This window comes from Accipiter gentilis, chromosome 25 (assembly GCF_929443795.1).
Source record: "Accipiter gentilis chromosome 25, bAccGen1.1, whole genome shotgun sequence".
Classification (NCBI taxonomy): domain Eukaryota; kingdom Metazoa; phylum Chordata; class Aves; order Accipitriformes; family Accipitridae; genus Astur; species Astur gentilis.
In genome coordinates, this window is record NC_064904.1 from 17,126,180 (window position 1) to 17,148,252 (window position 22,073).

At 46.0% G+C, this 22,073-nt stretch overlaps 1 protein-coding gene across 2 annotated transcripts in view; it reads left to right on the forward strand.

The window, feature by feature from the left end:
- RTN1 (reticulon 1) overlaps positions 1–22,073 on the forward strand; it is a 122,523-nt gene that overhangs the window by 86,933 nt on the left and 13,517 nt on the right. The window contains exon 1 of one of the 2 annotated variants that reach the window (XM_049828636.1): positions 17,969–18,206. The exons of the other annotated variant lie outside the window; for it this stretch is intronic. Within the exon in view, the coding sequence (XP_049684593.1) occupies positions 18,146–18,206 (61 nt within the window). The 5' untranslated portion in view covers positions 17,969–18,145. Of the gene's footprint in view, positions 1–17,968; positions 18,207–22,073 lie in introns of those variants that run through there. 2 annotated transcript variants of the gene reach the window in all.

Here is a 22,073-nt window from a genome sequence, read left to right on the forward strand (position 1 = left end):
ACAGGACTGGGAAGTTACCTCAGGTTTTTCTGAATCCTGGCTTGTGAGATCATCCTTTACTGCCTCGTTATTGACCCTTACATCCAACAAATGTCTGTAAAAACACAGTGGGTTTCTCCATCATGCAAAGTGGCAGTGAGCCGGAGCAGCAAAGCACCATGCATCATGCATCGGGCAGAATGGTTAGCAGCACACCTTTTCTATCAAAGGCGTGATTTCCATATATATAGCTATATTTCCACATACCTATGGCAATGTGCTTTTTACTTGTAGATCTTGCTCCTCCAGCAGCAATGAAGGGGAGATTATGTTGCAATGAAGTTTAAATGGAGAAAAGGGCCAAAGAACTGATCCTACTAAGTGCTGAAGCAGCTTTGGCACATGCTTAATGGTGCTGAATTATTCATTGAGCTGGCTGGGCAAACTGACATTGCAAAGGGAAATAAATGAGGGTGCTGGAGAGAAAATGCCAAATGATGTGTTAGCCAAATGCCCCAGTGTCACAGATTTCACAGAGGATCTGGCCTGGGATCCCACCCCTTACGTGCTAGCTGCTGCTGTGTGCAAGCCTTTTGTAAAAGAGAGAGTGAACGTTTTGGCCATGACAGGTGTGACTTTGGTGATGCTTGTGGGCCCAGATTAGCTCGGTTTGTGATGGGAGACCCTCCCTTTGAGGGGAGGTATTACAAAGAGTAGGGAATGGCCAGCAGGGAGCTGTCTAGGGCCAGAGGCGTTGATGGGGCAACTGTGTTATAGCAGGTAGACCCAGGAAGTCTGAAAGATTAATCCTTGTCAGCCACATCTGTCTGGAGAACATGCCATCTCCTCTTATCCCTTTTAAAGGTGTCTTGCTTTCTTCTGTTCCTGCACCCCTGGTTAAAACTCAATCACAAGTTTTGCAGTGTCTTCCCCCAGTGCTCCTTCTCCAGGTGAGAGCCCCTTTCCCTGGCCAATCTGGGCAGCTGTCTGCAGGTATCCCCCCCCTCTTCCCTCCACTTGAAATCTCATAGAAAGAGGGGAACAATGCTTCATCAAACTGTTCTGTATTACACCACTGTGTTTTGAGGGAAAGGAGGGAACTGAAGCCTTGTCTTTAGCACGGTTAGGATCTGACCCTCTTCTCAGGGACAGACTGAGCAGAGACACTGCCTTTGCAGTATTCACTGCACTACAACCCACAGCAGTAGCTAAGAAGAGTATGTGGGATGAGCAGTAGCCATCTAACACATGTTTGATGCTACATGGGGGGCGGTGAAAAGATCAATGTGATAATCATGGATTCAAAGGCCTGACTGCTGTGGTTTGAGTTCTGCCTGGGGAGCAGAATCATTTCCTGGCACCTCTCTGTCTACTAAGACTAGAAATGTTGCCTCAAACACCATGTAAATGGCTCTGCTACATATAGCTGAGCTCTCCTGGGTATTCTGGAAGAAAATATTCAGAGCACTTCACTTCAGCTCCTGTTGTTGTTGCTCTGATTTGGAGATGTTGGCAGCTGAGATTTTCAGGATTTATTCAGATGCAAGCTTTGCTTTTGCCCTGTGGGCAAGGGTGGAGTTCAGATCTGCAGTTTCTATTCATGGATTTGAGTCAGGCATAGATATGTATCATACCTATCTGTATAATTCTATACCTAAGCCTTCCCATCTCCTCCTGCCTGCTCTGTGCTTGCTCAGTAGAGAGTTCCCAGTGCTGCTAAATGGAGGTTTTGCAGAGAAAGCACAGGGACAATCACGCAGCAGAAACACATACAGCAGGAACTGTCTGGGCCTTTGCAAAGCCAACATCAGCATGTCCAGCTGTGCTCAGCTGCATGCAAATACCACATCCTTGGTTTCTTTGGGCTCCTGCAGAGTGCAATGCACCTTCCTATTTCCAGAGCCGAAAGCAAAGCAAGCCCCTATGCCATCCCCACCAGAGCTGAGCCCCCCTCACACCCAGCGTTAAGACCATCCCATCCACTTCCAGCAAATGCCACAAAACAAGTGTGACACTTGGGGTTTGTAGCTGACCTGTCTCTAAATATGTCCCTGCTGGGGTGTGCTGTGGTGAGCCCTGAGGTCCTGGTCCCCATCACTCAGAACAGGGACTTGTCGGAAGGACCTACAGCCCCCACCCAGCCTGTGCTCGGGTTTCCTCGGGATCTGACATCCAGGTCAAGCCAGGTGTGACCAGGCATGTGAGCCAAGTTATCATCTCATCCCTATCAACACTGGCTTGGGAAGATGAGGTACAAACAAGGAAGCGTGCACAAAGCATGTGCATCCTAAACCACCAAGGTCTGTGTTTTCTCAGGATTGGTTCTTCCATCCTTAGTGACAGACCCTAAGAAATGGGGAGAGTCTATCTCTGTTAGTTTATCTTGGATAATCCCCATGGAAGGGAAAAGAGATTTGAAAAATCAAATCACCGAAGAAGGTTCTGCCACAGACTTTGGTTTTGTGCAGTTTTTAAAAATAAGATTTAACTGTAGGGGTTTGACTCTTTGCAGAAAGGTAAGAATGCAACACACAGTTTCGGCTGTCACTCCTGCAGGATTTTGCTTTTGCTGACCAAAGTGAAGAGTCTGTAAAATGCTGAGGCACCCCCTGTGCATCCTTTTAGCATATTTCAGACCAAAATAGGAAGAGAGGGGATGTAAATATTTACTGCAATTGTGTATCAGCGAGCACCCAGGGATCCACATTTGGATAATCTGCATTGCAAGAGAAGTCAGGGGAATAGCAGATGACTTTGAAAAGCTGTAGTGCTAGACATGTTTCTTAACATGCACAAATTGCTCCCTGATTTCATAAGGAAAAAGAAAGCTTTGCGCTGATTATTGGGTTTAGATCTTATTTTAGTTGTAGTGCCTGGACACCCAGTCAAGATCAGGATCTTTTGTTAGCCAAGGTAAGAGCATGCAGTAAGGTCCTCTCCTTGGAGAGTTTGCAGGATGAATTTCAGTCTAAGGAGGATTGTTTAATGCATGAAACTAGGAAATTCCACCATTTTGGGTTGGCTGAGGGTCAGCCCTGCTTTGCCTGGTGCCCACTCCTTTTTTGAGTTCCCCAATCCCCTCACGTTGGTGTTACTATACAGGTGGAGGGGTGGGTGGAAAGGCGAGGGAGAGGGGAGACAAGTGAGGGGGCTGGGATCTGCGCTGCTTTGTTCCCAAACCTTTTCCCTAATTGGATCCATTTGAGAAGTAAGAATTGGTAAACTCTTGTGCCAGTGAGTCACTACATGCCTGGCAATGTCAGTCAGCCCCACATACCCCGACTGCACATGTCCCATCACAAAGAGGAAAGATGAGGAAATGTGTCCAATATTTCCTTTATTAAACAGACAAACAGAAGTCTGCCCACCTCCGTTGAAAGATGAGATGAGTCTCTCTTCCTCTTCAGGAACTGTTTTGGCCCATTACTTGTAGGTAACGTGAACAGAGGATGTTTTCTCCAATCCCTAGCCTTGCACATGTTTGCTGCATGGCAAGATGGGGCCGCCTTTACACCCCAGGTGTGTCATCAGTCTGATTTGAAGCTGCTCCCGTTCCCATTGTATTTGAACTCGGCTTTAAATACAGGTGATGGAGAAGGATGCAGTGGGTTTGGTAGGAGATAAAGCTCAGCCAGTCCGTGCGAGTGCATGGTTCCTCCTGCCACGTACTATAAATCATGCTTCTGCTGTACATTAGAGGAACGGAACTACGTAAGGGCTGGAGGACCAAATGGTCTGCTTTAATTATTCATCATTAGCAGTAGCTATTATTATTTAAGAGCCTTTCTTAGCCTGAAATATTAACTGCTAGCCTGTTTCTTTCCTTGATTGCTACCATCCAATGCCCTGCTGTATTTGCTCTTGAAGTGGGCCACGGCAAAGGTCTTCTCGATCAAGCCGGCTCCAACCCATTGCTGTCTCCCAGTAACCCAGGCCTCCTGGACCTCCTCTCAGGGCTCTTGCTTGCAGTAATTCCTACTAAGCCAGCCAGTGCTTTGCTGCTTGTGTTGGTCCCAAATGTGTGTTGGGTTTCCCTTGCTGTGCTCCATCAATATGCCCCCAAGCCTGACTCAGATGCTGCATATGAAACATTCAAGGGAAGAGTTCCCACCGGCAGTGCCAGCATGCCTTACTATCATCTCCATTTCTCCCTGAGAGGCACAGGCCTTGTTTACTCTTCTTTTAATAACACAGATGGTTTTAATAGTTCTCTGCCTTCGCCCCCAGTTCTTTCTCCTTGTCTGTAGTCTGTTTAATGCTTCCTTCTAAGTGATGGCTTTGTCACTTAATCTCATTAAAACTTCTCTTCATTGAACTCCATGAGCTGCTTATCAGACTGTAAGCCTAATCTCCCATTTGTAATTAATTTGTTCTGTGCCTCCTACAATTTGGCATCATTAGATAATGGCATCACTCTCAAGGTCACTGATACACAGCACGAGGTAAACACCCATGGCTCCAGCGCTAGCTGGCCTGCTAGCCTCCTCCTTCCTCCTTTCTTTGCCACACTGCTTGAGTTTATTGACAGCTTTCTCCCTTTCCCTCAGCCAATTTCTGATACATTTTGGATGCTTCCTGTCCAGCATGAGCTGCTGTGTGACTCTGCAGATCAATATCCCACACTGTCTAGAGGCAAATGCTTTTCTGATATCCTCCAGCCTCATCTGCACTAGTTTTTCTCTCGCCTTCCAGTTCATTCTGAATTGGTCCAAGAATTCAGGTGCACTGTTCCTCCCTTGCTGAGTTACATGTTTGTAAAACTTGTCCTCGTGGGCTCAGGATTGGGAATGGGATACAAGAGCCTTTCACCTTCAAGCCGTTGGGCCCAGTGGACACTCAATGGCTCACTCATCAATGGCATAGGTAGAAACGAGCCACAAATCACTATTATGATTTGATGTCCATATTTTTAAAAAAGAAATCCTGGATTATTCCAGTTCATGGTACCAACCAGTACCATCAGGTAATTCCTGTTGGTGGGATGAAGACAGAAACCAAGCACTAACCAGAGATGAAAACTAAACCAGTGGTTCCCTACTCCCTGCAGGTCCTGCCAGGATGCTGGTGCTCGGCACCACTTGCAGACTGTGTCTCCAGCCTGTGCATAAAAGCCTTTGCAGGGCCCTGCCCTGTCTGGGTCTGCTGGCTCGAACCCCCTTTTAGCAATTAATTTCACAGGCTAAAAAAGGTAAGAATGGTACCTTTGGTGATACTGCCATTTGCTCATTGGGATTTGCTGGTATAGAGTTGTCTGGGACCTTTGCAGGCTGTGGAAATAGGGTCAGTTCTGGTCCAAGCTGAATCTCTTCATTTTCCCCAATAGATTTATTTTCATCTCACATATTTCCCTGCTCAGACGTAGAATCTAACAAACTCAAGTTGTTTTGACCCGTTCTTTCAACTTTTGCTATTCTCCCCCTGAAATCTATCTACTAAACTTAAGTAATAGATGCACACAGAGCTGTCATTAGATCTGTAGGTATCGGTATTCAATACAGTATTGATCACAGTATTCAGAAATTCAGTGTTCAGGCAGCTATAAAGAACAGCTCCAAATCCATTACACAGAGCTGTGGGGAGGAAATCTCACAAGCACTAAAAACTCCAGGTTTTTAACTCACTAGAGTCTGCAACTATATTTTTTAATTGGCAGTTTTTGTAAGTGTGCCTAATTTTTCTTGCCCAGTAGTCAAGAAAGAAAAAAAAACAATCTACTGATGAGAAATTCTGCTGCCTTTTGGGAGAAGGCAGGATGCTGTAAAGCAGATATATATTTTTCAGAGAGGGGGTAAATGCAGGAAGAACATTTTGCATTGGCTCACGTAATGGCTGCACATATATCAGCCCTGCTACCTTGCTGGGAGCTGGCATGAGGCAACCGGGTAGATCCAGCTCAGTCGCTTGAGAGCAGCTGTGTGGAGCGGCTGCGTTCAAGTCACTGAATGCAACATTTTGGGTAAAAGGCAGCTCTTACCTGAGGATATATGGTAATTACTCCCAGTGAAATGTGCCTGGGTCAGCAGAAAGATGTATTTACAACACGCTTGCAAGCTGTTAGGAACTGCATGTTTTGTTTGAATGCGGTGGTGCCTCAAGATGCTAGTTTAAGGCCAGGAAAACTTTGTGGTTATAGTAAAAAATAAGTTTCTGCTCAAAGGACATGTTGATAAGAGCAACTGACTGACAGACTGACTTCAGGAGACTCATTCCTGAGATAGAACCGGGTTTGGATCAACAGATAAACCTTCTGTTTTCCTAAACAATACGTATTTCCTAAATCATCCTTGTTTTGGTCTCTCTCTGCAATACACTCCTCCAAACCATGCTGAAAACATCTTTTTAATCCGTTTATATAACTCCCTTTGTGTGCTGTGCTGCCATTCTCTGTGCTCACACAATCACTACACCAATGTGATCAACAAAAGAACACAAATCATTTTATTCAGAGCATACTCCGTTTTCTCTGAGAATGAGCCCAAGTTTGGTTTCATTCAGCCATGATGCCCTTGGACCCTGGTCCCTAAAACCAACATTGCAGCAGTAAATATCAGCTATTTACTATCAGAAGGGATTTTTTTAAATTTCAGTTTTGTTTTATTTTTAACGATCCATTTGTCTCTTCAGACTCGGGAGCAGGCAGTGAGATAGCTGTGATTTGCAGCCGCAGGCTGCCCATTTCCTCCTCTGCTTCCATGGAAACATGTGTTGGATGAGGCGAAACCAGGCATAGACTTAAAGTACATGATTTCCAAAATATTTGCTTTTCCTTGCAAGGAGTCCTTTACCTCCTGTTTGTACAAAACTCCGGATGAGGAGGAAATCCCTTTAGGGAGAGGCAACTTTTTGAGGTGCCTGACTGGTGTTGCTGCAGGGGTTGAAAGCATCCTCCCTGAGCGCGTGAACATGCCCCTTTGCTGCTCGGAGGTGAAATGCGTGAGGCAGGGGAGGGACAGTGGGTTTTGAAGCTGGTGTAGTTATGGCCATGGCATTTGGGGTCAGGAGAGTTCAGCTTTAATGTAATCCCTTTGCTATACCTTCACCTCCTCCTCTGCGCTTCGGGACCCCAAAGATACCCAATTTGCTCATGTAATAGCTCCATGTGTCCGCTGGGCAGCCTCTCTCCTCCTTGGGTCACGGTAAAAAAGAGATTATTTGCAGTCTGAGGGCAAAACAAGGGAGGGCCGGGAAAAGGGCAGCAGCTCACACAGACCTGCGTGGCATAGGCAGGGCTCAATACAGCTTTTTGAGTGGCTGGCGTGTTTTGTATGGGGAACTGATTCAGAAAGAAAGAACATGCAAGAGAAAATGGATCTGGAGTGACAGCCACCGGCTCTTCCTGCATCTCCCATGCAGCAGTCTCTCACTAGAAGGACTCCCATCCCGCACGGACACCAGCTTGCTCTGCCACTAGGGGCCAAGGGGAAAAACCCACTGCCACAGGCATGGCTCCACTGGGCCTGATCCTGGTGTGGGAGCCAGGTCCTGCTGTGGAGGTCTGGTTTGCAGGATCTGAGCCTCACCCCTGGCAGCCGCACACCTGGTATCTTCTGCTTGGCCGCTGTTGGTGAGAGGGGGAAAAAGCCTTTTAGTTGTGGTGCCTCTAACAAGGCACTGAGGTGAACGAGTTGCTGGGTGCTACGTATGCGGGCTGTCTTTCCTGCGCGGAAAAGAAGTGTATTTTATCCTCCATCACTTGCAAAGCATTCAGATTTTGAAGGCTGCTTCTGTCTGTGGCAACCTAAGCACAAAGCAGGGCAGAAACCTTCTTTTCCAAAATAAACCCCAAGCTCCCTTTCAGCTGCAGGACAGCCTCCCATTTCGGTGGCCAGGAAGCTCATCCATCCTTGGCCTCTTAACAAAGCCCTATCTCAGGCATCAAGAGGTAAAAATAAATGTCACTGCGTGCTGTCTGATGATTCCACAAGATTCACGCTAATCAGAGCCCTTCATTAATTATTTAGCTTCAGGGAAATGTGCTGAAGGGTTCTGACGCTTCAGATGTGCAAAGTAATTGCCACGTTTACTTCCCAGCTAATGGGGAGGCCAAAATAAATTGTACTGGGTTCAGTGGGTATGCATGGGTGGGCAAGGGAGGCGCGGCCAGGACCTTCCTGCCCTTGCACGTGGTTTCGCTGTGTCTCAAAGGGCTGAGTGTTGTCCCCGTGTGCCAGCGTAGGCTGGACATGTCACAACACTCAGCATCGGCCATCTCCATCATCGCCTCCATGCACCCCTGTAAGCAGCCTGTCTCTGTGCATCACGCCTCCTTTTGCTTTCTGCCTGCTCCAGGGTTGCTCTGGCTCCTCAAGCCAGCACAGGGGCTGCTGGTTAGTTTGCTCTGAAACCAGAGCAGGATTGAACCCCATGTTGCGAGCGGTGTGGTGCTGCACCCTGTGCGCCAGGCTGTGCTTCTCCCAGGCTGCTGAAGCACATGGTGACAAGCAGCAGCTCTCCCTGCTGCAAAACAAGTAGGTCTCGACTGCAGGTTTGCAACCTGAGGAAAACAAACAAACGCAGAGCAGCGTGGCTATATTTATCTGAAACTTGGAAGCTGTGGTTCACAGGAAACTTTGATCACTTTAAATGTCAGACGGCCTGGGAAAAAAAAGGAGGAAAAAAAGCACAATTAAAAAGCAAGTGTTTTGGAAAAAGTAGGAGCTGCTGTTTCCAAAATGAAGTACGATCTCTTCTGGCCCCCAGTACTAGACATCCTAGCCCAGAGAGGGCTGATGTTTCTCGGCACCAAGCTGGGGGTACCCAGAGGCAGAGGTTTCCAAAGCCCAGACCTGCTGGTGCTGAGGACCAGCAGGACTTGGAGATCTGCTTGGCATTCAGCAATGGCTGATCATGTCCAGCATACCTGTGAAAGATAAGGTTCATCCAAAACAAAACATGGTATTTGGATTTGGGGTTTGGGTTTGTTTTATTTGCATATACAAAGATTATTGTTTTCTTGAATTTATCATAACGTAAAATTAATGTCATGCCATTATGTTTTATCTCTGATTTATTTGCAAGAAATGATTTTTAAGTATCTGGTATATGAAATGCAAGAGCTTTAGATGGGACACAGGGATATTGTGCTTTTGTCTCTGGGTGTTTTTATTTAGAATGAGGTGTCTGATACAGTACAAAGGGGTATTTGGTGGTACCTGTCTCAGTCAGGGAGTTTCAGCAAAGCTCCATGTACTAAAATGTTTGCAAGGAGTGAAACACTTGGGGAAAGCAGCTCAGAAATCCCAGCAGACCTTTTGCAATGCTTGCCCAGACCGACTCTACAATTCCTTTTGGAATTCCCTAGTTTCTGCAAAAGCCAAACCTGTTGCAAGGGAATTCACTATTCTCGCAGAAAATGTAGTATGCTATCCTTCCACCTCGCATTGTTCATGTGCAGCGCTCTGGGATAACAGCTAGTTCTGCATCTGCAAATCTACACTGTTACTCTGAAACTACTGCTACTTCTACCATATCTGCGTGCTATCCGTTATTGAAGCAGAGTGGTTAAATGTACTGTGATATAAGGAAAACATTTTCCCTTGTTCAGTTTTGTTCAGTGAACACTCATGCTGCTTATTAATTGATAAAGATGGCAAAATAATTCCATTTTACATATATATATTAAAATTCACTCTATACCTCCTATTATATATTCATGCTCATCCTAGAATAGAGAGCTATCATTCCTTTGCAGAAGCAATCAGGAAAACGTAGCTTGTGATGTTTAATGATATCGTCAGGGAAATCTGAATTCCTTAGGCCTTTTAGTTTGGCTTTCTAAATGTGAAATAGTTTTGCTGATCTATCTTTAATCCTTTGGTCTTGAGAATGGGAAATGAAATTGTGTTTTCTCAGATCCTCAACGTCAGCATCCAAATCAGGACTTTCTCATTGTGTGCAGAGAGGGGGAGCGAGAATTCAAGTACTCAGAGATGGAATCTGTTTTTCAGGGAGAAAACCATTTCCACAAATTCAGTGGGTTTATCTGGGTTCTGCATTTTTTTCTTCTCTTTTTCCTCATTTTGCATCTGTATGTTTAAGATACCTAATTTTAGGGATGACTGATATCAAGTTCCTAATGAGCTGGCTCCAGGGTGTGGATTTTCATTGCATATTTTGCTGATTTGATGCTGGAAGCTGGCTCATGGTACCTTCCATAAGATATATACATATGAACCATCCTTTCCTCTTCTCTCTGCCCCCTGTGAGGGGATGTGCCGTGGCAGGGCCAGCTCCACCAATACTCAAACTGTCACTGCTTTTCTGCATAGCTCTTCTTCCAGCCAATGTCCTAAAATGCCCCACAAAACCATTTTCCCCGCTCACTTCACCAGCAAACACAACTCTGACCACTTTCCAGGCAACACTTCTGGCACATCATTTCCTGATCTAATTCTTCTAATTACCCTAGAGGCCCATAATAACATTTAAAAATCAGAGTGCTGCTTCACTGTCCAAAGTGTTTCTCTAGCCAGTGCTCATATTGGCTCTTACCAGGGCCCTGTTCATATTCTCTTTGCTTTTGCCCTCCCACAGCCTTGCACTGACATTCCTGTCTTACACACCAGTATTTTATGTCCTTCATTTTGCCTTTTGTTGTTTTTTTTCTCCTTAGACAGTACTAACACGTTCATCAGCCCTTCATGCCACGAAGCACTGTTAGCGTTGCTGCAATAAGCAGCCACACTCTCTGCCTCCTCCCTCACCTTTGCAAGCACTGTAGGGTTGCATTTGCTCAGGACAGAAGGGGCCACTCTCTAACCTGCCTCTGCCCAACCTGTCCCCTCTTCCTCTGCAAACTCGGCCAAGATTTTTGCATATTAGCAGCTGACATCCCAGCCTGAGTATAATCTAGAGCTATGGCTCGGTGAGTGCCACCCCTCCCTTTGCAGAGAGCATTTTGGTACCCAGGTGTCTTGCATCCATGGAGCAGGCAGTTGTGGCTATTGCATCCAGCTGTGTATTAGTGATCTGTTGCTGTTTTCCAGGGAAAGCTGGGGTTGCCATGACAATTGTGTGTCAGTTGAGCCAGTGCGTGCATGGCCACAGCATCCGCACACCTCTGCCACTAACGCATTTATCCTCCTGGCCTCCTGTGCAGTGGGGTTGGGTCAGTGGCGGGGCACGCAAAGATGTCCATACCAAAATGCTCAAAGCAGCTCTCCAACATGGTGCAGAGGGGTGAGCAGCTCAGGGCATGCTGGGTGATTCCCTTCCCCCCAAAAAATTACTTTTATGGGGGAACAAGGGCTGGGGAAAGGGGCCTGGTCTGCGGTAAGTCTTTCTGCGCCTTCACCCACCCAACTAGTTTGGGCTGGCAGGAGGAGTGCTGGGTACAGGAGCAGAGGAGCCAGAAGAAACCCTGCAAACCACAGCTCATTTGCAAGCACCCCTGGCTGCTTATGAGAATCCCAACCTGAATTAAGGGCTTGTGGCATTGCTGCAAATGAAACCTCAGTCTCCTGAGCCTCTGCCTGCAGGCTGTTCAATTTGCAGCCACGTTTGCACAACCTGTAGTTGCATTTTGCACTTGGACAGAGCATCCCAGCCCCTGAATCAGCACCTGGAGCTTCAAAACTTCAGCCTGATCCCAGCTGGGCAGGAGCAAGGGGTGTCCCCTCTAAGCTGGAAGCAAGGCTTTGGACACTTCGGTGGGCACATCTTTCCTGGGGGTTGCACCAGAGCTGTCTCAGCCCAGGACCTGGATGTGCAGAGGAGCAAGGGGAAGGACTTGACTAGGTAGGACCTGTCTAGTGCTGCTGTGTGGCAGAGCTGCGTTAGTGTGGCACTTTGCCTGAGCTTGCAGCAGGGCTGCCTGCCTGGGGCATGATTCTCTCTGTGCACTACCACGCCACATGCCTGCGTGCTTGTACTGGCATTGTCACTGCTCACGCTCTTATTTCTGCCTCTTACTGCCTCCTACTCCCAGCAAAACAGCTCAGAGGGGCTGTGCCTGCCCTGCAGCGTGCCAGCAGTGCAGGGGGAGAGCCAGTGAGGTGAGCTGCTCCAAGGCCACCTCCTCTGCTTCCAGCACAGGACCTTGCCCAGGCAGGGACAGGGTCCCTGGTGGCTTGTGGCACACTCATGTGGCAAAGTCCAGGCCTCATTTCCCCAGCTTAGGCACTGGCTGCCAGACCTTGCTTTGAGAATTTGCTAAAAGTGTATCTTCTTCATCTCTTCTGGGCCTGCTTGGCCAAAGAGGAGGCTTCTCTGTCCCCCAGCATCCTTCCACAGCACCAGGCAGGATTTCACCATTTCCAAGAGCAATGCAATCCCAATTCATCTTTACGATCTTGCTTGATCTCCACTGGTCCAAGAATGACAGCCAGTAACACCAGCCTCCAAGTGGTATTGCAAAAATGAGTAAGGCTCATTTCCTAGAGCAGCAGATGTTGTGCTGGGTGCTGCAGAAATAAAGCTTAAAAAGCAGAAGATGCCCCAAATTTAAATAGACCAAGCAGACCCAGAGACCTAAGAGAGATGATTCCCAAGGTCACGTAGGAAGCCTGTGGCAGACGCAAGGACTGAACATAGATCTCCTGAGGCGCAGCCACACTGTGGTCTCAGGACTGTCTTCTCTTTTGTCTTCCAGTCCATTAGAAAGATCAGTTAATGAAATGGAATTAATAATGCCAGCTGCAGCACCAGCAATGCTGTAAGAGAGAAAAATTTAGCAGCACAGGCTTAAAAGTGGCAGGCTTGAAAATGGGGGTAGGCTGCAAGCACCATACGAGCCCACTGTAATGGGGGAATGCAATAGGTCAGCCAGAATTTTAGAATTTCGTCAGTTTTACTGATCAAATCTTAAAGGAGGAATGAAGATGTACCAACTACCTCCCCCACAGGAAAGAAACACCCGATTTTAAGGTTCCCAGCAACTGAAAAAAGTAGTCCCACTGGAAAGAATCAAAAGACTTTTCTAGGTCAATGGCAGGAATAGAGCCTTCATTTCTATGATCCTCACAGTTCAAAAATAACATTAAAGAACCAAGAGAAATTATGCACCGCTGAAGAGCCAGGAGTAAATCAAAACTGATTCTTATGTCTTAGACGTGCTGTTGCCTGTAGTAGTCAGTGAGCTCAGATGGCACTGCAGAAGTGCCAGCCATCTCCAAGATGGCCAGTGAAGAGGATCTGTGCCAAATTCGCTGAGGGGCTGCACATCAGTGGTTCAAAAACCAAAATGGAAAATTGTTTCTCAGCAATAGAGCCAAATCTAAGGACTTCACCCCAAATGGATCATTTACTAGGATTCAAGGAAAGGCACCTCATTCCCAGGGAGGGAAGCAAGTGCAAAGTGTGTCTCACCTGATTCTTTCACCCACTCATTTGACTCATGTCGGATGGTTGTTGCTGAAGACCTTATGATAATCTCAGACTTTGGGCAAAAATGGGCATGAAGAACAGTTCTGCTGAGCAGAAAGCGAAACAGAGGCAGCAGAACAGAAGCTTAGCAACACATCTCAGAACACACTTCTTGTCCTTGTGAACAACCTAAATATTTTGACTGATGATTTAAAAAAGCCCTGATAAATCCAGGCATTTCAAGACTTCTAAAAGAAATCACAGGGAAGCTGGAACATAATGTGGCATACCGAGACATGAGGTTTCTTTTGTTAGGAGCATGCAGCTCCAGACTTGAATTGCACCAGTTTAAAACCATATTTTTTACCAGCTTATTCGTTGCTTTTGTGGTCTAAAGACCTGAGAAAATAAGTAATTAATCACTGCCTTACATCTCCTAAGAGAAAATATCAAACATGTCGGGCAAAAGACAGCAAGGACAGAGCTGTTTATGTACCACCTATGCTGTGAAAAGTGATGGACCTGAAATAGCCGTCAGCATCTCCCAGCTCATGGCCTTTCCACCTGGGCTGCCTCTGAGCAATTTTGCAGCCCAGAAAATGTGCAAGAGTGAGTGCAGGACAGTGGGAAGGATGAGAGCAGAGCCAGGATCTGGCCCATTCCTCTGCTATTGACAGCCTCCTCATGAAAATGTAATTGCTGGCTGCCCTTGGCTTGGAGTAGTCAGGCAAAAATTCCCCGTTGTTCTTTAGAGCTTCGAGACATATTAATGCAACTTTTAAAATAGCATCCCCTCTATTTTTGTTGCTAATGCTAAGAACAAATTAGCTTAGAAGAAAAACCCAATGATCTCCGTTAATGCTATTGTTTTCCTAAAGTGCTAAATGTCAGGATCTTACAGCACCACGTTGCAGATCTGGCACTGCCCTCAATGTGTCCCACGATGCGTTGACGCGGAGTGATGCAGAGTGCTGTTCTGAAAAACATAATCAGTCCAAAGTGTCTTCAAAGTCACTGCACTTAAAGCAGAACTGGCGACGGGTTTCAGCTCTATCTTTGAATTTGTTATCATTAGATATTCTTTGAAACCAATGCTGATTTCCACCCTGCCCTCCAGCAGGATTGTTAAGGGACAGCCCTGAAGTTTAGGGCCACGTGTGATCCTTCCCATGGTAGAACAGTGGGTACTTCTGAGCTCTTATGGACGTTATGTCAGTTCAAGTATATTTACCTAAAAAGCCTTAAACGTTGCTAACTCTGACCTCATCAGAGCTCATCAGCAGTGCACAGGCAGGCTGGGTCACCATGGAAGTGACCTCTTCACCTTCAGAGGGAAGCAAGGTAGAGCTGGAGAGTTAGCCCTGTCGCAGGGCTTGTTGTGTCCCTGTAAGCAGCACAACCCTGGTGACCCACGCACCATGGCAGGGTGCCTGTGTCCTTTGCTGAGCTGCAGTCTGAACCTCATCCAGCAAACCCTGCTCGGGTTAGAGGGATGGAAAGAAATGAGGCAGACAGCAATACCCTACTCAGGTGTTAACTTGGCCAGAGGTTTCCCTCAATGGGAGGTTAGGATGGGCTGAAAGCAACCAGGTAACTTTATTTTACTGAGTCCTTACCATACACGTCCTACATACATGGCTCATTATCTCCAGCAGAGCTGCTTAACGGGCAAATAGTGATGAGCCCACTTGGCTTGTGGCTGTGCCATCAACACTGAGCTTTAGGTGACCTCAGTAAAACATCTTAAGATCTGTAATCATTTCAGTAATATCCTGCGGCAGAATAAGGCTTCCCATGGACAGTGCTCTGAAGGGAAGGGAAGCAAATTCCACTTACTGCTTTTAATCCTGCTTCTCTTCATGATCACAGGAAAGCTTTCCTCCAACACTGCAGTATCCTGTGCTTGATGCCAAGATCTCTGACCTGTGCATGTTTTCAAGATCCTGGCAGTGCTATGCTTATTTGTGCCTTTCAGTCTGCTCAGTAAATGTTTAATTGGTGATCCTGGTTTAGTTCTGTTGCAAAGAAGTAGTTCTCACCCTCAGTCTATTGATAGCCAACTCCTTAGTCCTATTTCTGGCTTACTACTTACTGAATGCATAATTTAAATTCTCATTGTAGAGATGCATTTTTTATTAATTCCCATTTTAGTCCTGGATCCACCCTGTGCTGATTGGGATTTTGTTGAACTGCTCGTGCACGTCTGTGTGGACGCACATACAGAGTTAATGCCAGGTGCTGCCTCCGTCCCTCACCCGACTTGGCTCCTGGGATGAGTGAGTGCATGCTGGAAGACCTTCTTAGCCCATTCACATTTTCTAAGTATGTTCATCTCACAGTTCCAGTCCAGTTCGGTTTCTGACACAGATGCATTGTTGTTGTTACTGCTGGTAAAGTGATGGGTTCTGGTGCCCATGAATTAAAATAGCTCTAGAAGTAGCATGGGACAGTACAATCACACAGGCCAGGTCTGAAGAGACACTTTTTCAAAGGGAAGTAAGAATTTAAGCAGGAAAAGTGATGGTATGGTTTATTTTAGAAGCCTGGGGAAGGAGATGGAGACCTGAAGTCTGGGGCAAGAAAAATCCCTGCCAACAATGAAGGAAAGGAGAAATCATCACTGCTTTATACAACCCTGGGTTGCTAAATGCACATGGACTACTATTCTGTCCAAAGGGCATTTGTCTTTTATACCTGACTGAGAAATGTGGGTTACAGTGAGACTAAGCAGAGATTTTGTGTCTTCTCATGTCTGTGTTGCTGATGGTATGTGCGCAATAGCCATGTGTTTCATTGGTGCACTAAGTTTGAGGTCTCTCTGGCTTTTTTTCAGGGGCACCAGGATTTAAGAAGTTCATGTGAATGATGGCTCTGTTTTATATACACTGCTTGTAAATATCTCATATTATGGATTGGAGCTGGGAACCCCATCACAGAGCTGCAAGCAGTGTGCAGGGCAAAATGTGTCAATAGGGATATTTTCTGCTCTTGCAAAGGGTCTAAACCAATCAGTCCATGCTGAGAAATCATCCCTTGCCAACCTGTTTCTTCCTTTTTTTTAACAAAGCCTGGAAGAACACAAAATCAAGACTTGTAACATTGTTTGTAGATGATTTAACTTACTGTATGCAATGACAGCTGAAGCCAGTTCTACACCAATTAGTTAATTATTTCCCTGTTAGGGGACTGAAGATGCTGGATTCAAGCCGAAGCAAGTCTTCTGGGGGATTTCAAAGACGGTTTTGAGACATGAACAATAGCTGTTGGCTTCTGTAATCCCAGCAGAGTTTGCTAGGTAAAGGTTAAGATCGCACTGTGGTGAATCTCTCCTTAAATTTTGGCTTTCTTCTATGAGATGAGTTACCTGAGGGAAGGACAAGTGTCCTACTACTACCAGTTGGAGGAGATCTCTGTTAACTCAGGCATTAAAGACTGTTTGATTTTGGAGCCAAAAGAGCAGAGAGGTTCAAACTCTGTTCCCCATGCTGGTGTGTACGTGACCCACTGTGTCTGTGCTGGTGTCTGTTTCCCTATAAAAAAGCTAAACTCCATATAACGTGGCTAAAGCAAGATTATTTCATAAACTAGCATGATTGAAAAGATTAAATACAGCCTCAGAACCGAGAGGTCCCCAGTTGGGATCATTCTGCCAACAATGACTGGACCAAGTCTGATATGCTGTATCTCAGGTCACTCTTCAGTGAAATGGGGTGACTTTTTGGGGAGTTCTTTGTGATTAATAACCAACCCCCTCCCCAAAATCTGAAAAGGCAAATAGGTTGGGTGGATATAAAGCATTTTCTTTCCAAGTATTTACCAAGTACTGTGTGCCCATTGCTTAGTTATGACATCTCTGTGAGGTTAATTATAGTAGTTTATTGATGGGGAAACTGAGGCAAGGGCAGTGTCTTATCTGGGGGAGCAGTGCTGAGGCTTGTGTTAAAATTCAGCCATTAGTGGGCTCACGGTGACTACTGAGAGCACAAGCTTTTTCACAAATTGCCCTGTATACCTGCACTCTTGCACCTCAAATCCTGGTTTATGCAGCATTTTGAGCAACGAGGGGAGGCAGCGCTCATATCCCCCCCACCCTAACCTGGGTGCAGCTTGCAGTGCTTGGCATCCTGGTGTAGCGAGGCTTGGCATGAGGGGCTGGGGGGCCATGCGGGTCACCCCGTGTGTGTGGGTGCTCATGCCTATAGGGGGAGAAGGGTGATCCCTGGTGGTGTGGGTACTCTGCTATTTTCTACTGTTTCTGGAATAGTTTTGAAAAAAGTAGCAAAATGGGGGTTGCTCTGTTGGGGTTGGATCTTGACTTTGGTTTTCTCCCTGCTCTCCAACCTCACCCAGCTGGGCAGAGGAGGGGGGGGGGCATCAAAACCTGGAAGGGTTGGGAAGAATTTGGCCCTCCAAAAAAAATTAAGAAAACACCGGATTTCATTGCTCTCAAGAAATTTCTGGAACATGAATAGTCACAACTATACAGCCACATAGGAAACACTGTTCCCCCCCCCCCCCCCCCCCAATTTGTTTTTATTTCTTTGCCGTCAGGTTGCCTTAACCATTTCGATGGCTTAGGAGGCTAAGCTGCCGAGCGCAAGCTTTTGATTTGAAAGGGGACTGCATCCCCTTTTCAAAGGAGCCTGCTCCCTAGGGCAACCACATCACACCGCTGATTTGCTGCAGTGGAGACCGCAGCGCGTACAATATGCCCTCCCCCCTCCGCCTGTGCTGCTTACAGCATCAGTCCGGAGCCGAGCGGGGAGACGGGAGCGATACCCACTAACCCACCCATGCTCGGGAATGCCTGACTGGTAACGCAGTGCCTCCGACGAAAGGACCGGCAATTCCTCAGCTCTCCGAGATGCAAGCCAGTGCCGATTCCACCAAGATGGACTGTCTTTGGAGCAACTGGAAATGTCAGGGTATTATATCTATTCTAGTGTTGCATGCTAGAAGGACTGCATGTCAGAGGAGGCAAAGGCAGGATCCATCCATTTTTGCATTGTTCACCTGTGGGCCTTTGCATGCTATTTTCTCTCCCTCCCCGTGAAGCTTTTCTTTGGGGGTAATTTAAGAAAGAAAGATAAAGAGCCCTTAATTCTGTTCTTTGAATGTATTTCTCCCATCTCCAGCTGTCTCACCCTGAAAGCATCCAGGATAACAGGACCTTCCTTCCCACCTTACAGCTCATTCCCAAAGCATCCGCCCTTGCTGTTAGCGGTGCCATTTCTCATCCCTGACTCTCTCCACCGGGCTGCTGCTGGCAGGATTTCATACCTTTTGGGCTTTAGGAAAGCCGGGCGATGGTGAATTTGTGCCTGCTTGGGCTCGCGAGGGTTCAAGGCGGTTGCGTTGGGTGCCTCGGTGCATCCTGCCCACGGACACACCCATAGTGAGGGCTTAGCCTAGCGTCGACACAAAGAAAACACAGCTTCGGCAAGAAGTGCGATAGCACCGAGGCGGCCGCGGCATTGCCGCCCACTTCGTACTTTGCTGTAGGATTGCTTTAAAAAAAAAAAAAATAATAAAAAATTAATCCCTTCGTTGTGCTTTCGAGCGCTCCGCTGAGCTGTTCGGGGGCAAAATATTGCGATGATGTTGTCTTCCGAGTAGGCGAGGGGAACAATAGCGTCTCCCTTTTGGGCTTATTTTCAGCTTATTTTGAGCGGGTCGGTGTCTGTGCTGGGTGGGGCTGGCTACCTTCCCGGGCGCCTCGGACAGCTTTTCAGCCATTTTTAGTCAGCTTCACACTTCCCAGCCAGCATCCAGCCTTTGTTTTGATAAAAGACAGTCTCTGTGACACTGCTCGGTGGGCAGATTAGAGGGAGAAAAGCTAGTGGCTGATCCTGCCGGGCAGGCTGCTGTCTGCTTTGGGCAGGCTTTGTTGGAATGTATTTTTTAATGTTAAGGTGCATGTTTACGCTGAATAGACGGTACGTAATGTTGATGCTCACAACAGGGTCCCTGGGAGAGAGATTGCTCTATAGCATCATCTCATTAAAGGGTCCAGGATGCACGCAGACATAGTTTCATAATTGCAGCTCAATGTAACAGAAGACAGAAAACCTTTCTGCATTGTTTTTTGGGGAGGGGAGGGCAAGGGGACATCTTTCAGACAGACACTTGTCTCTAGGGAGCTCGATATTTTTGCAATCTTAATTCAGTACCTAACTGTATTTATGGTCTGAGGGGTTTTTTAAGGAAGACGAGTAGCTGGAAAGTAAACAGATGCACCTGTTAAATGCCAGCCTCCAGCAGATCGGGCTTTCCATGCCTTAATCAAGGGCTAGCTTTTTCTATAGGATCGCATGATTCATTAAGCTTATATGGCAGAGCCACAACCAAACTTCAGGGTCTTTTCATCTGAGCTTTGCAGATAAACTTCCTTGTTAGGCAGGGTTTGGGTTTTTTGTTTGTTTTGTTTCCAAAAAGTCTCAATATTTTGCTGATCCTTATAAAAAACATTGATTTGCTGAGTCAGATTGCTGAAACACCTGTATTTGGAGGCAAACTAAATATTTTCTCTCTTTATTAGAAAAAAATAGTAATTTTTCATATATTAAAAAGAGAGGACTAACAAAGGGCATGCTGCTATTGTTTAATTAATAATTAATAATAATAGTGGGCTTTCCCTCCTTCTGTGCTCTCCTTTTTGAAACCGAAGTAGCTTTGCTGAAAATTAAATGACACAGTATGTCCCATGATGATTTGAAATAAAACCCAGATCTGAAAAAATCAACGCAGCTAAAATAAATCACTTGCCTCACTTCCACATCATTTGCATATTTTTTTCTTTTTCTTGGGTGGTGCTTTATGGTTCAAAAATGATACTGCAGAAAGCATGAAATAGTCATAGAATATTATTTCTGTCGGCAAAATTCTTTGATTGGTCCCAGATAAAATAGGAGAAATTTAAAATTCAGAATAATGAAAACTAAAGATTTGATTCATTGATTCTTTTAATATCTATTATTGATGTAGTGTCTGTCTCAACCCAGAATATCAGTTTTGTGCAAACCTGGAGTTGTATAATTTTGCCAGATTCATTTTCAATGGAATTATGGTTCCTTTCTGAAAACTCTGGAAATGTCTGTGAATGTAACAGATGCAGACACAAACCTCAGTAAATACAGAGCATATTTTTAGTGAAATTACGGAGATACAACATTGAGGTTAACATAAGTTTTAGTTAATAGTCAAGCCTTCAACTAGCTGTATTGTTGGTTTGCCCTTATAGTACTTACAATTGGTGTAAAATTGGGTGGGGATCTTAAGAAGCTGCAGGGACACTTGGTGGAGCTTTGGCTTTGCCCCACTCAATCAATGTACTGTTATTTTCCTTGCAATGAAGCAATTGATGCTGCTTCATACATTTAGAAATATTGCAGTGTGTTTTACCTACCCATCCTGCAGGTACAGCATGATTATGTCAATGGTAGATCACGATACAGCCCCTCGGGGGAGCGGGAGAGTAATTCGCCCCTGCTGGGCATATGCTACATTCAAAATATTATCATAGGCTGCTTTGGGGAATTGCAGCTGGCTTCCACACCCAAGTCATCTTTCGCATTGGAAGGTGATGCATTTGAAGTAGGCTGGGATGGAGCCATGCATAATGCATGAGTGTGCGGAGAAACGTCTCCGACCGGGCATGCTGGCCGATGTGGGCCTTCGTGTAACAACCTATGGCCAGCGCCAGCTGTGTGACGCATCGCAGAGCACAGCTCCCCGAGGGGAGCTGCTGGATGAGGTGTGCCTCCAGGTTCAGGTGGTGGAGCAGGTCTCTGTGCCTTCCCAAGGGACTCAGCCCAGCTCAGCAGGACTCATCCCCAGGCCTTGCTGGAGAGGTTTCTCTGGATTAGGAAGGTCTTTGCACCCCAACTTGATGGAGCTATTTGATGTCAGTACACTGGTCCCCATGGCTATTCCCTCTTCCTTGTTTCTTCTATGTGCCAGCTCTTGGGTGGTCATAAGTGACATGCTTGTTCCTGCAGTTTCAACTTCCTGCAAGACTTATTAAAAAAGAAAATCTGAAAGATCCAGAGAAAAAGGCCCGCGAACCATTCATAGCAATGATCCTAAATATTACCCACATTATAAAACTTAATGTGGAACAGGACTGCAGACTTTATCAAATCCGTCTAGCTGATGTAACTCCACTGGGACTGGAGTTAGTGAGTAGCATTTTCTTGGCAGCTGTTTCAGAGAACCAGCTACCTTGCTTGCTTGATCTGTCAGTAGGTTTCCAAAGGGTGCTGAGAAGCTGCACCAAGTATTCATGGCAACATTCCCCACTTTAAGACTCATAAAGAAATTCAATGGCAATAATACGGGTGCATGCTATTAATCTATAATCTATTGACAGTTCTGAAATCTGTCTAATTACAGATATTGTCATATTCAGCCAGTTGGTTCCTTCAGTGCTTTCCTGAAAATATTGTGGGCTGAACTCTCAGCTGGGATCCACTTATCTTGCTCAAATGAGCTCTCTGTCTTTTCAGCAGCTAAATATCCATCCCAGTAGTTGGCTATTATGTTGGTAGAGCTAAAATCTTGGAAATAAGTCATCATCTGATGTAACCAATTTAGCTAGTAGTTTCACAAAACTACACTAACTTATGAGGAATTGAATTCCTAATTTCACAGTTGATTTCCTGTGAAATTTGAATTAAATTTGTCAAGATTTGTTTCCACTTTCAGATCTGCTTTCCTTTTTTCATTGCTGCTGCAGAAGTTGTATCAATCCTTCCTCAAGCACCTTCCTGGTGATGGCAATACAACTGCAAGAC